This window comes from Equus przewalskii, chromosome 2 (assembly GCF_037783145.1).
Source record: "Equus przewalskii isolate Varuska chromosome 2, EquPr2, whole genome shotgun sequence".
In the NCBI taxonomy this organism is placed as follows: domain Eukaryota; kingdom Metazoa; phylum Chordata; class Mammalia; order Perissodactyla; family Equidae; genus Equus; species Equus przewalskii.
The window spans coordinates 30,240,593-30,253,372 of record NC_091832.1 but is presented as its reverse complement, the minus strand read 5'-3'; the positions used below and the strand labels follow the sequence as shown (position 1 = coordinate 30,253,372).

At 40.6% G+C, this 12,780-nt stretch overlaps 1 protein-coding gene across 1 annotated transcript in view; it reads left to right on the top strand.

Moving 5' to 3' along the window:
• CLIC4 (chloride intracellular channel 4) overlaps positions 1 to 12,780 on the top strand; it is a 64,787-nt gene that overhangs the window by 41,479 nt on the left and 10,528 nt on the right. Inside the window, exons 3-4 of the mRNA XM_070610685.1 lie at positions 2,898 to 3,023; positions 10,400 to 10,506. Coding sequence (XP_070466786.1) covers positions 2,898 to 3,023; positions 10,400 to 10,506 — 233 coding nt within the window. The remainder of the gene's footprint in view (positions 1 to 2,897; positions 3,024 to 10,399; positions 10,507 to 12,780) is intronic.

The following is a 12,780-nucleotide window of genomic DNA, read 5'->3' as shown; positions in this document are numbered from 1 at the left end:
GACTGGAATGTAGTCATAGAAAGATGAGGTACTCTCTAAATCTAAACTGAGAGAGGGGGAGAGGGAGAAAGGGGAAGAGAGAATGAATACGAGTGAGACCGGGGAAATGGATAAGCTGGACCGAGAGTAGATTTTAGGGTGCGCTCTATTTTTAAAGTTCTTTTCAATGAGAAAGTGTTTCACCTTGATACACTTGAGGATATCCTTTATTTTACTCAGATTCTGTGCATTTGTGGTAAGAAGGGAAGGAAGGAAGGAAAGAGTAAAATAGGAGGGGGAACAGTTCTTTGAAGCAATACATTATCGTGCTGCATTTTTTAAGTTTTATCCTTTTAATTATGAAAGTTTTCAAACATACGCAAGAATAGAATTGACTTCCTCATAACCTCAATTCAATTATCAAGATTTTGCTATTTGCTCTGTCCCTTTTTCTTCTTCTTTTTATTTATTTATTTTTTTCTGAAATGTTTTAAAACAAGTCCTGGGAATCATGTCATTTCACCCCTGCTTCCTTCAGTGTGTGTCTCCAAACACTGTGGACGTTTTCTTACCTACCCACAGTGCCATTAGCACATCTGGTTCCCAGTGTATAATTGGATTTCCCCATCTGGCTCCACAGTATCTTTTTATCTTTGGCTGGTTTGGTCAAATCAGGACCACACAAATTCTTCTTGTTGTATTTGGTTATGTCTTTTAAATTTTTCTTCATCTACAACAGTCCCTTCCAACCCCCATTTGTGACTTTTTCCCCCCGGGGCCATTGGCTGGTAGAAGTCAAATCAGTTGAACTGTAGATTTTCCCACATTCTGGATTTGACTGATTGTTTCCTTGTGCTATCGTTTAAGTTTGTCCTCTAACCCCTCCTGTTTCCTGTAAATGAACTTTTTCTTACTCTTAAATTATTGAGGATCTCAAAGAGCTTTCAGTTATGTGGGTTATGTCTATTGATTTTACTGTGCTAGAAATTAAAGCTAAGAAATTAAAAAAATATTCATTTATTAATCCAGTCATTCATTCATTCATTTATTTTTTGCTGAGGAAGATTCGCCCTGAGCTAACGTCTGTGCCAATCTTTCTCTATTTTGTATGTGGCTCGCCACCACAGCGTGGCCATCAAAGGGTGGTGTAGGTCCGTGTCCGGGAACTGAACCTGAGCTGCTGAACGGAGCGTGTTGAACTTACCCACTAGGCCGCGGGGCCGGCCTCACTACTTCATTTAATATAATAATCATGAACCCATTATTTGTTATCATCAAAAACATTTAATGAAAGACAACTATATTTTCCAAAACAAAATTAGTGAGAAGAGTGTTGTTGTGTTACATTTTTGCATATCTCTAGTGTCTACCTTATAGAAGACAGATTCTTAGTCTACTTCTGTATACATTACCTTGTGACATCGTACGCCAAGTAGCCTGTGGAAACCTCCACTGCACAGGCATGAGAGAGTGAGAAAGGCAGATGATGTCTTAGTGTTCTGAGAATGATGTTGACCTCTGGGTCCCTAGATCCCACTTTGAGAGACAGCTGCCCGAAGAAGCTTGATTCTAGATTTGGGTTCAACTTTTTTGCTGAGAATACTTTGTGGAGGCGTATGCTCCACATCTCATCATTAGGATACACACCGCGTCTGGTCGTAGTGTTGATTCTAGGATTCATCGGTGGGCTTCGGTGAGCCAGTTTGATACAGTTTTTGATATAGTAGTGCCCACACCTTGCTATTCGTAGTTGTAAGCATACCAGTTTTGGCATCTTTATTAGTGTTCTGTGTGTTTTCAGTTTTTCCTAATTAATAGGAGAAAAATGTCTTCATTGTTTAGTTTGAATTTCTTTGATAATTTTTTTTGACATTTTTTTCCCTGTGTTCACTTATTTTATCTATTGTTTATCAATTTCTTTTGACCCATTCCTATTTGATTTTTTGATGACTTTTTAAATGAATTTGGACAAAATTGTTATCTAATAAGATCTGTGTAATAAAATCTATATATTTGATATCCATATATATCTATAGCTATATATGTATATCTGTATACAGCCTTTCTTATTCGCTATAATATTTTGTCCGTTCTGTGTTGCCTTTTACCTTTGATAGTGCTATCTTTTGTATATTGAAGTAATTTTGATCTTAGATAGTCGAATCTGGTGATCTTTTCCTTTGTTGAGTCTAGACTTCTGGGAAATGGAACAGAGGTAGCGTCTGAATTTGGAGTCTTAGAGTTGAAAAGGACTGTAGGAGTCAGCTCCTTTGGTTTAGAAACACACACACACACACACACACACACACACACACAGGAAGGCCTAGATAAGTTATGGTTTACCCATCTTTCTACGATGAGTTGGTGCCAGAGTTGAAACTAGAGACTGACTTTCTAAGCCGTTTTTCCCCCTCATTCTACCACCGTTTCTAATAAGCACCTTAGTTGAATTTGGAATGAGAATGAAGGACTTTGTCTTTTGGTTAAAATCAAAGACTCCTAATTTTCTTACCATAAATTATGTGCTTTGTGGAGGCTTGCTGCTTATTAGAGTGCTATTGCAGCTTTTATACTTAGTGGAAAAAAAATACTATTTCTTATTCATTTTTTTATATGTTAAAATTTATTTTATTTTATTTTTTGGTGAGGAAGATTGGCCCTGAGCTAACATCCGTGCCATTCCTCCTCCAGTCTGTATGTGGGACGCCAGCACAGCACGGCTTGACAAATGTGTAGGTCTGTGCCCAGGATCCAAACCAGCTGATCCTGGGCTGCCAAAGCGAAATGCATGAACTCAACTACTACGCCACTGGGGTGGCCCCATATGTTAAGATTTAGAACCACTCTGAGAATTTAAAGTATTGTTTCTCAGTGAGAATAAAAAATGATCCAATTTTGACGACTGTTTTGCCTAACAGGAAGCCTGCAGACCTGCAGAACTTGGCTCCCGGGACTCACCCACCATTTATAACTTTCAACAATGAAGTCAAAACGGATGTAAATAAGATTGAAGAATTTCTCGAAGAAGTCTTATGCCCTCCCAAGTGAGTATCAAAGAAAATGTGCGCGGAAGTCTTGCCATCTCTTTAAAGCTTTGTCTTACTGGCCCTTAGGGATCTTTCTCCTGATGGTGCTTGAGTGAAATTCTCACAGTATTAAGTTGGACTGACTAGGGCTTCTTTTCATCCATTATAATAATGCCTCACAGATGTTGGAATTGGCTTCTGGCTGGGCTAATAAGCCATGCGAAGAAAGGCAGGAATCTGATTAAGCTGTGGAGTACATGGTAAAAGTAGGTTTGGGACAGGAAGACTGGTTATTTCAGGGATGTGGGTCCCAAACTGAGAGAGAAGATTCGGGAAAAGAGATGGGCGAAGAAAGAGTCAAACTGAACCCAGCCAGAACGTCTAAGCAGGAGTGCGCTGCATGTGGCTGGGGGGTTTCCCGTCAGGCCATCTTAAAGGTCCTTTCTGAAGCTACCAAGGGAGTTGACATTGTAAACTGTGTCCTGGGATTCAGTCTTTATTGCTGTATTTCTCTGAGGTGTTTTAGAGTCCCAGGGTCTGCGGATTAGCCCACATAGTTAACGACTTGAAAGTGTTCAACTATTTCCTATAACGTGCGGTACCGGTGAGGAACGGATCTACTGTAACGGCAGTTACCTAAGTTGCCGATATGCAGTTTTGCATCATGCTATTAATTTTGGAATAGGTTCAAAGTATGATTGGTTTCTTTTAGGCTTTTCCAGTTTCACTGTCCTGAAGTATGTCTTTTCTTCTGGCCCAAGCCAGAAGTTAACTTACTAGTTACAGAAGTTTCTTACTAGTTAACTTGACTTTTACCCTCCATATCCAGATAAGTTTCCCGAGAATGGGGTTTTTGGGTCAGAGGATTCTAAAATAATTACTCAGTATTCATTCATTCATTCATTCATTCATTCTGCAAACAGATACTGTGCAACAAAGCCCCGTGGATGCAGTGTTGACTAAGAGAGTTCCTGCCCTCCAGAGGCGCAGTGGCGTGTGTGGAGCTGTGGCAGTGGTGTGGGAAAGGGAGTGGGGTCAGGAGAGGCTTTAGAGAAGAGCTAACACTTGAGTTAAGCTTCCATTAAAAAAGAAGAGTGACGCTCAGCAGTGAAGGAAGGCGTGGCAGGGATTCCAGGCAGAAGGCTGATTTTGAATAAATGATGTTTCTTTTGGGGACCTGAAGGGTGGCTGGAGCTCGGCCTGCGGGAGCGGGGTCTGCAGAGGGAGGGCTGCTGGGAGCATGAGGAACAGGGCCTCTGTCTTTAACCAGCCTGTCTTTTATTGCCTTTTCTTTAGCAATCTTGTGCTAAGCCTAAAATTTCATTTTCTTAGTCCTGTATTCTAAAAATTTATCCTCTGCCTTCCTTCCTGTTCTGAGAGCCTCAAACTTCTTTTCTCTCTCCCTCCAGGAGTCCAGACCTTCCTCCTATCCCCAGCAAAGCTTCTCCAGACCAACATTAATAAACTATATCTTGGCTTTTCCTCCAGACCATGTTTATAATTGATTACCAATAAACCAAAACTGGGATCTTTCCTTTTTTTTTTTTTTTTTTTTTTTTTGAGGCAGGTTAGCCCTGAGTTAACATCTGCTGCCAATCCTCCTCTTTTTGCTGAGGAAGACTGCCCCGTGGGCTGACATCCATGCCCATCTTCCTCTGCTTTCTATTTGGGACACCTACCACAGCATGGCTTGCCGAGCGGTGCCATGTCCTCACCCGGGATCCGAACCAGCAAACCCTGGGCCCCCGAAGCGGAACGTGTGCACTTAACCACCGTGCCACCGGGCTGGCCCCAAAACTGGGATCTTTGTAAAATATAAATTGAAGCTTTATACACATCAATAAGGAAGCATTAGGAACATGCATTCAACTTAGTGGAAATAGCTTTTGAAAGATTGCTGCACCATAGCACCCGCCGGATCCCTTTGTGTTCTTAAAGGTCTGTCAGCTGCAAGGGAGGTTCCATATTTGCCAACTTGTCCTCAGACACTGATGAAAGTGATCGTCCTCGCACGCCACTGTAGAGCGTTGTGTCAATATTAGCTTATGAATAGAGAAACAGTTTGAATGACTTATTCATTCTCTATGAAGAAAACCCTTTTTTGTTTTAAAGCTTTGTCTGAAGTATTGTGAAAACCCTTCCAAGGATAGTTAAGTTTTTGAAATCAGTGTGCTGATAACATACTTGCCATTTTAGTCTAACGGACATTTTTTGTACTCTCTTCTAGCTGCCTTCTACAATGACAAGCAGGAACATCGACAAAAATAAAGAATTTTCATTGTTCCTTGTTATTTTTTTCAGAGGAATAGAGTTTTTTTCAGAGGGAAGAGAGAAAGTAGAGCTAATATAAAAATATTCTGGTTTCTTGGCATCTAATGCTCTGTAACACGTAGCTTTTGAATTGCACCTTGAAAAGAAACATTTTCACTTTGCTTTTTTTCATAGAGAAATTTCAGCCCCATTTTGTTTGGGCGTATTCACAGAGATAGTCTAATCAGAGATAGTTTTTTCTTTCAGTTTAAATAATTTACTTTAAACCTGGAGATCTTTCTGTTATAAAGGGTTTACAGTGTGCTAAATTCTCTCTAGGCGTATTTTCCTTGTTTTTGAAATTTATATTTTGAAAGAGTTTCTAAATAAAGTTCTAGAGTTTCCCTTTACACAGAAGGGAGTGTGTTTGATGTTGCTAACGCCGCTGCTGTTATTAGCTCACGGTCAAGGGCTAATTAGGTGCCACGCACGGCGCACTGTGCATTGTTTGATGGATTACCTCACTTAATCCTCTCAAAGACTTTATGAAGAAACTGAAGATGAGTAATCTCAGTAATTGTCCAGGGTTTCACAGTTAAGGGTGGCAGAGCTGGCACACTTACTTTCAAAGCCAGGTCTGTATGGCTGAAGAAGCCTGTCCCCTCTGTTCTCTTCTGTCCCTCATTTCCTTGCTTTTGGATTTTATGAAAGAAGTAAACTATAAGGCTTTCATTGGGACTGTGCTTCAATGAGAACAAAATTGAAGGGTGGAGAGAAGTCAAAGATAGTTCACTTGCCTGTGATGAGCAGCTGGGCCTAAGGTGCTTGTCAACCTTAGTTCAAGGAATCCTTTCTAAAAAGTAGGTGGGGTTTAACTTCGGGTGAATTTTCATCTGTGTGTCTTGGAACAGCGTGTTTGCGTGGGGACTGCCTTCCCCTTAGTGGCTCTGCAGCCCTGATGTGAGATGCTGGTCACGCAGCACGGTCTCTGTCGTGCAGAGTCGTTCCTGGAGGATGGGTGCGAGGAGGAGGTGTTTCTGGGACCACCAGCTGCGGTCCTCTTCCTTTCCTCCTTTGTTTAGGGCATTTGGGACCATGCTGGCCCACAACCTTGTCCCTCTAGGACACGAAAGCCTTCAAGTCCTTAGCTTGACACTGGTTGCAGCCTTCTCGTTTCCAGACAGGATGAGGAGAAAAGTCAGACCATTGTCCAAGCTGTAGCCTAGAATCTAGCATCTCTAATAACATGTGTTTGGCATTTGATTATACTGAGAACAGAGTGTTTTTATGTGGCACTTCCTGATTTGATCATGACAAATAGTAACACAGGCAGCTGCGCCCTGCAGTTGTGGAGTTAGAGACTAAGGAAAAGCTTATATCCAGGAACTGCTGGTCTGTGTAACTCTAGGTTTTAAAGAAGAAACTTTCTCTTTCTTCTCCTGTGGGGAAAGTATCTATGGATTTTTTTAAGTTCCCCTTGCTTGAATGAGGGAATTACTTTGCCAGTAAATAAATAAGTAAATAAATAAAAAGCTTTTTTCAAAAGAGCTTTGAATTTGGGTTTTTAGCTGAAGCAGGCCTGTATACTTGGCTAACTTTACTGATACAAGGATAGAAGGATGCTGGGTAATGTGGAAGAGAGATCGATAAAGTGTCATTAAGCCTTTTTTTAAAAATGAGAAATAGACAAAACTGCATTTACAAAGATAATTTAATAGGCTCTGTAACCAGCCTTTATACCTATATTCACACAAGAAGCGAGAAAATGTCTGAGATTTTCCAAAAAGGATGGAAATAGTCTTAGCTAGTCTACCATTAATAGTCTGTGATGTAATGCAGAATAAGGGGCTGATCTGGAAGTCTAAATACCCTAGATGCTCATGTCCGTTCTGTTGTTGACACAGAGCCTTTTATTAACTATTTGCCTTTTGTTAAGTGTTAAAAATGAACGCTCAACAATAGTTAAAAATTATTGCTTTATCAAGCTGTTTGCTAAAACTAGTAATGATGAATTATTAAAATCCAGTGTTTGGGGGGGAATGCAGAAAAAGCTGGCAACTGATTTTGGACCTACTGGTTTCCAATTTGATTACTTTTAGAGAGAACCTGGTCTATAATAGAGCAAAAATAAAAACAACGCTGGGTCTGGGGAGAGAAATCTGAGTTTTAGTTTGATGATACTTTTAACTAGTTCAGTGACTTGGGGCCAAGTCTGTCAGCTTTCTGTAATATAATTTCCTTTTAGACAAAATGAGAGATTGAGGTGAACATCTCTTGTAGCTATAGTATTGTATGCATTAAATTAATGGTACGAATTTAATGGTTTGTTTTGGAGGGGAATAGGGCGTGTTTAATCTGCTTTGGAGAACAGTGTTTTTTAAGAATTCTCACAGCATCTATTTCCACATGAGTAAGGATATGCTGATTGCAAATCTTTCTTCATCCTTACCTGTCCATTAAAATAAGTCACCAGTAAGTATGCTTCTGTGTGCTCATCATTGTATCCCCAGCACCTAGTACAATGCCTGACACATAGTAGACACTTTATAATTAGAATAAATGAATATATGCGTGACTAATGAACATATAAATGATCTGTAGTTCAAGCCTACCTTCCTGTAAGTTATTTTGAGAATTACAAAGTTTACTTCATTAGACAAAGTTGGTACAGCTAAATACTGGTTGGGGAAAGAAGAGATAATTTTGGAAGCTTGGCTAGAGGAAGACACAGATGTAGATTGAAGAGGCACTTGTGTTCCTTGCACTATTTTTTGTTTGGAGTGAGTCAGTGAAGGTACTGTATTACAGGCGGTGAAAACTTTAAACTGGAGGCTGGTTGTTTTTCTAGTCAAGGGATATCCAGGGATGTGGAACCTCAGATTAACTGTTTCAGTTCAGGCAGAAAGAGAGAGAGAGAGACAGAGAGGGTAAAGTTTTCTATAGTTAAGAGGAAAAAATATATACATATACATTATATTTATAAACTCAAGTGAAATTCATTTACTATAATTGTTCACTGAAAAACTTATGTAAATAATTTCATTTATAAGAGAAATCTTTAAGCTTAAAAATTGAGAGATATTAAAAAGAGATAACTTGAGCATACAGGTGTGCAATCGATGTTCTATATTCTCCTTAGCAATATAGTACTGTGTCCAATTTAGAAAATAGATCTCTTGAATTTGAAATAATGTAAAAAATATGAATATAAAAACTAACCTGAAACTACAGCTTGCAACTGAACTGTTTCTTTCTAAAAATACCTCTTTCATTTTTAAGATTTTATTTTTTTTCTTTTTTCTCCCCAAAGCCCCCCGGTACATAGTTGTATAGTCTTCATTGTGGGTCCTTCTAATTGTGGCATGTGGGACGCTGCCTCAGCGTGGCTTGATGAGGAGTGCTGTGTCCGCGCCCAGGATTCGAACCAACAAAACACTGGGCTGCCTGCAGCGGAGCGCGCAAACTTAACCACTCAGCCACGGGGCCAGCCCCTCCTCTTTCATTTTTAATTTAAAGAAAAATGGCAGGACAGCATCATAAAATGTATGAATAAATCTAAATAACTAGTTCAGTGTAAGGTTTTTCCCAAAGTCTTAAGGTCCCCGAGTCCACTGTCCGCTGACATTTTGCAGGGCCTTTAAGCTGAGGCTTCTTCCTTCAATGGTGCTGAGAGTCTGAACTCCCAGGCCTGGCCCCCTGGAGTGGATGCAGGCTCTGCTGAGGGAGGAGTAAAGAGTTGAGCTTTTTCACATGTATTTTCCAGTTTGAGAAGAAATACACACTGAGTGTGTGTATTTGAAATTTAAATATATAAAACGCATATTTGTGTGGTTTCTTTTTTTTAAAAGCTGTTGTGTCATGAATGTCTCTTCTCAAAGTAGAAAAACTGTAACAACACAACAAAGCACTTTTTAGCCCAATTTGTGGCATTTTGTTTTTCCGTTGCTCAGTCCCACCCTTAATATTTAAGGGAGGGGGGCCTGGCCCCGTGGCACAGCAGTTAAGTTCGCACGTTCCGTATCTCCGTGGCCTGGGGTTCGCCGGTTCAGATCCCGGGTGTGGACATGGCACCGCTTGGCACGCCATGCTGTGGCAGGCGTCCCACATTTAAAGTGGAGGGGGATGGGCACGGATGTTAGCTCAGGGCCAGGCTTCCTCAGCAAAAAGAGGAGGACTGGCAGTAGTTATAGTTAGCTCAGGGCTAATCTTCCTTGAAAACAAAGAGAATAGTTAAGGGAGGTGTTGAAAATCCTGTGTGTCGGATTGAAGTGAGTGACCTGCCTCCTGCTGTCTTTGTCCTGCACCTACCGTGGACGACCAGCCTGGCCTCCTTTCCTCCTGTCAGGGCTGCTTCAGTGCATGGCATACCAGGGGTCTGGTTGGCATTCCTGTTTGAAAAAGCTCTGCAGTTGAAATGTGACTGGTGCAAGTGAGGAAGTGAATTTTGACTTTATTTCATTGTGATTAAATTCGTATTCAAATAGCCACATGTCACTCGTGGCAACCGTTTTGGGCAGTTCAGATACAGAATATTTCCACCATCACAGAAGGTTCTCTCGGACAGCGCTGCCCTAGGCCTCTCTTTCTAAGACGCCCATTGGTTTGGCACAAGTCTGCGAACAAGTAGGCCGTTTCCCCACATTCTAATCTATAAAATGGCGGTGGAGTGCGGATGCCTTCGGTTGCCAAGAATATGAATATGTGAACAAAAGCACAGCAGAGCTTTGTTTCCTAAGGAAAAAACACATCTTAAAAATATCCTAGAGGGGCTGGCCCCGTGGCCGAGTGGTTAAGTTCGCGCACTCCGCAGCAGGCGGCCCAGTGTTTCGTTAGTTCGAATCCTGGGCGCGGACATGGCACTGCTCATCAGACCACGCTGAGGCAGCGTCCCACATGCCACAACTAGAAGAACCCACAACGAAGAATACACAACTATGTACCGGGGGGCTTTGGGGAGAAAAAGGAAAAAATAAAATCTTTAAAAAAAAAAAAAAATATCCTAGAAAACAGATGATGGCATTGCTTAGAGTAATAACTGTTAAAAGATGTCTAGTAACTGCTAGCACAATGGTTTCTTGATTGAGAGAACTTATGCTAATGTATTTCTGGAGGATACGTAATCCATTATCACTTTTTCCATTTAGGTACTTAAAACTTTCACCAAAACACCCAGAATCAAATACTGCTGGAATGGACATCTTTGCCAAATTCTCTGCATATATCAAGAATTCAAGGCCAGAGGCTAATGAAGGTAAAAAAAACAAACGTTTAAATTACCTTTGCAAAGAACAAATGAACAGAAAACAAAACCAAAAAACCCTATTAGGACAGTGATTTATAAATGAAGATTTTGGAGTCCGTAAGTATTAAAAACTGGCTTTCGCAGTTGATCAGAGATTTGATGATCAGTCAGGGTTAGTCCTTAATTTGCCATTTTTCCGTGTTTCTAGCTCGTGGAACAGTGCCTAGCATATATAGGGTGTGTGATAAAATGTTTATCAAATGAATTTGTTCTTGTTTTCTTAGAAGTTACTGCGAAGGGAGCTAGGCAAAGAATTAACGGCGCATCAAAAACAGTGGATTGGCTGGTCGTGGTGGTTTGGAGTAGACTGCTGTAGCTTAATTTAACCTATCAGGAAGTCTTTTGTTTATTGTTGGGTGCCAGCAGCCTAAAATCAGCCCGGGTGGATTGTGTGCTGCTTATCCTTAAAGAGCAATCTTTGGAGTTGCTCTTGGAGCGCCGTTAGACACCTCCAAATCTCTCTGTATCCTAAAACTAGGATTTTAGTTACAAGTCACATTTTCATGGTGAAAATAGTTTAGGAAGTACAGACGCAGTTTCCTTCTTTTATTTATTAAAGGGCACTGTCTTGTTACTTCATTTACCAAACTCAGGTACAGTGAAGGGAAGCCTCTTCGAAAGAGATCCTATTTAAGGAAGCTTGTCTTAGCTGCGCCGTTCAGTAATTTCCGTTTTTCTTGTCTTTGGGATGTTAAGCTTTGTTCTCTCTGGGGAAAACTGTATAGTGAAAGCATTAACGTTTCATTAAAAATCACAGTAACCAAAAAGCCAGCTCCCAAAGACGCTTTCCTCCATCACGGTTTTAGACCGTTTGGTAGCTCGGGTGGGGTTCCTTTGGGTAGAAGTTTATTGGCAGCAAATGAACAAGAATACCAAAGGGAAAAAATGTCAGTGCTGGTTAAGCAAGAATAAACATCTTTTAAAAAGTGGAAATACTTGCTGATTTCCTTATGTTATTTCAGCAGGCAGATTTCCAAGCTACTCAAGCTATTATATTTTGATTATTAAATTTTAAAATTGCAGCATTTGATAATTTAGTATTGAATTTCAATGGTTTCTGGAATAATATTCACTGCATGAAATGTTTTTCTACAGGGAAGGGCAAAAAGGAGAAAACCGTAGTGCCCAGGCCTGGCTTACATCTATTAAATGTGTTCCAGTAGCTGCCTTGGTTTGGGAGCAATTTTCCTTAGTAATTGGCTGTTTTTCTGACTAACGTTTCTCCTAAGCTTTTTATACACTAAGTAAATGGTCCCATTGGAGCTCCTCCTATCCACAGACAGTATCCTTTCTGTTCTGCCCTTCCGTCACGCAGGTGACTGTTCTTTTCATAAACCTATCTTTTTGTACCCACGTCTCTTGCTGCATAGTTCTTTGAACTCTCTTAGTTAGAGTCATAATGTTTTTATTTCTCCCTGTGGCTTTTGGAAGCTGACGAGTGGTTGAATTTCTTTTGACACGTGGTGGGGAGGAGAGGGGAATAACATGTGTTTGCTTTAAGAAAAATCACTTGCTTTGGGGGATGGGGTAGCGAGGAGGGAATGGGGGGGGGAGAAAGTGACTCATTTAAGTATAACTTTGTATTCTATTTTTTCCTATCAATTTGTCACTGTCTTAAGTAGCCACCTACACTTACTGTCCTTAGAATGCCTAACCAACAAGAGCAAACAACATAATGGATTACCCAGTGCGTAACTTAGAAGGCTTTATATTAAATTACCTATTGGTAAATAAGAATTCCAGTTGCCAGGCAACTTCTCTCCCACCTGGGCCGTCCCTGCCGTGAGACTAGAAAACAATACAGTCCTGCGCTTAACATTCTTTAGGTCCACACAGACCCACATAGGTGTGTAGCAGGCTGTACCGTCTAGGTTTGTGTAAGGGCACTGTGATGTTCACACAATGACAGAATCATTTCTGAGAATGTACACCTGTCCTGAAGCGACTCCTGACTGTGTTCCATGTCAGTGTGGAGCTTACTGGGTCCCCTTATGTACATTGGTTGCAGGTGTCTTTGTCTGTCTAGTGCAATGGAATGCCTTAAATAAGCCTAGGAAATTAGAGATCCACCTCATTCCCCCAAACGATAAACAATTTCCCTGGAGATGGATTTGTCATTTTACGTGACAAATCAGAGTGGGCACGTCTTTGATTATTTTTACCACCCTATTAAATATTTTGCAAAATCCAATATGTTTGGACAAGTTTAAGACCTAATTCTAA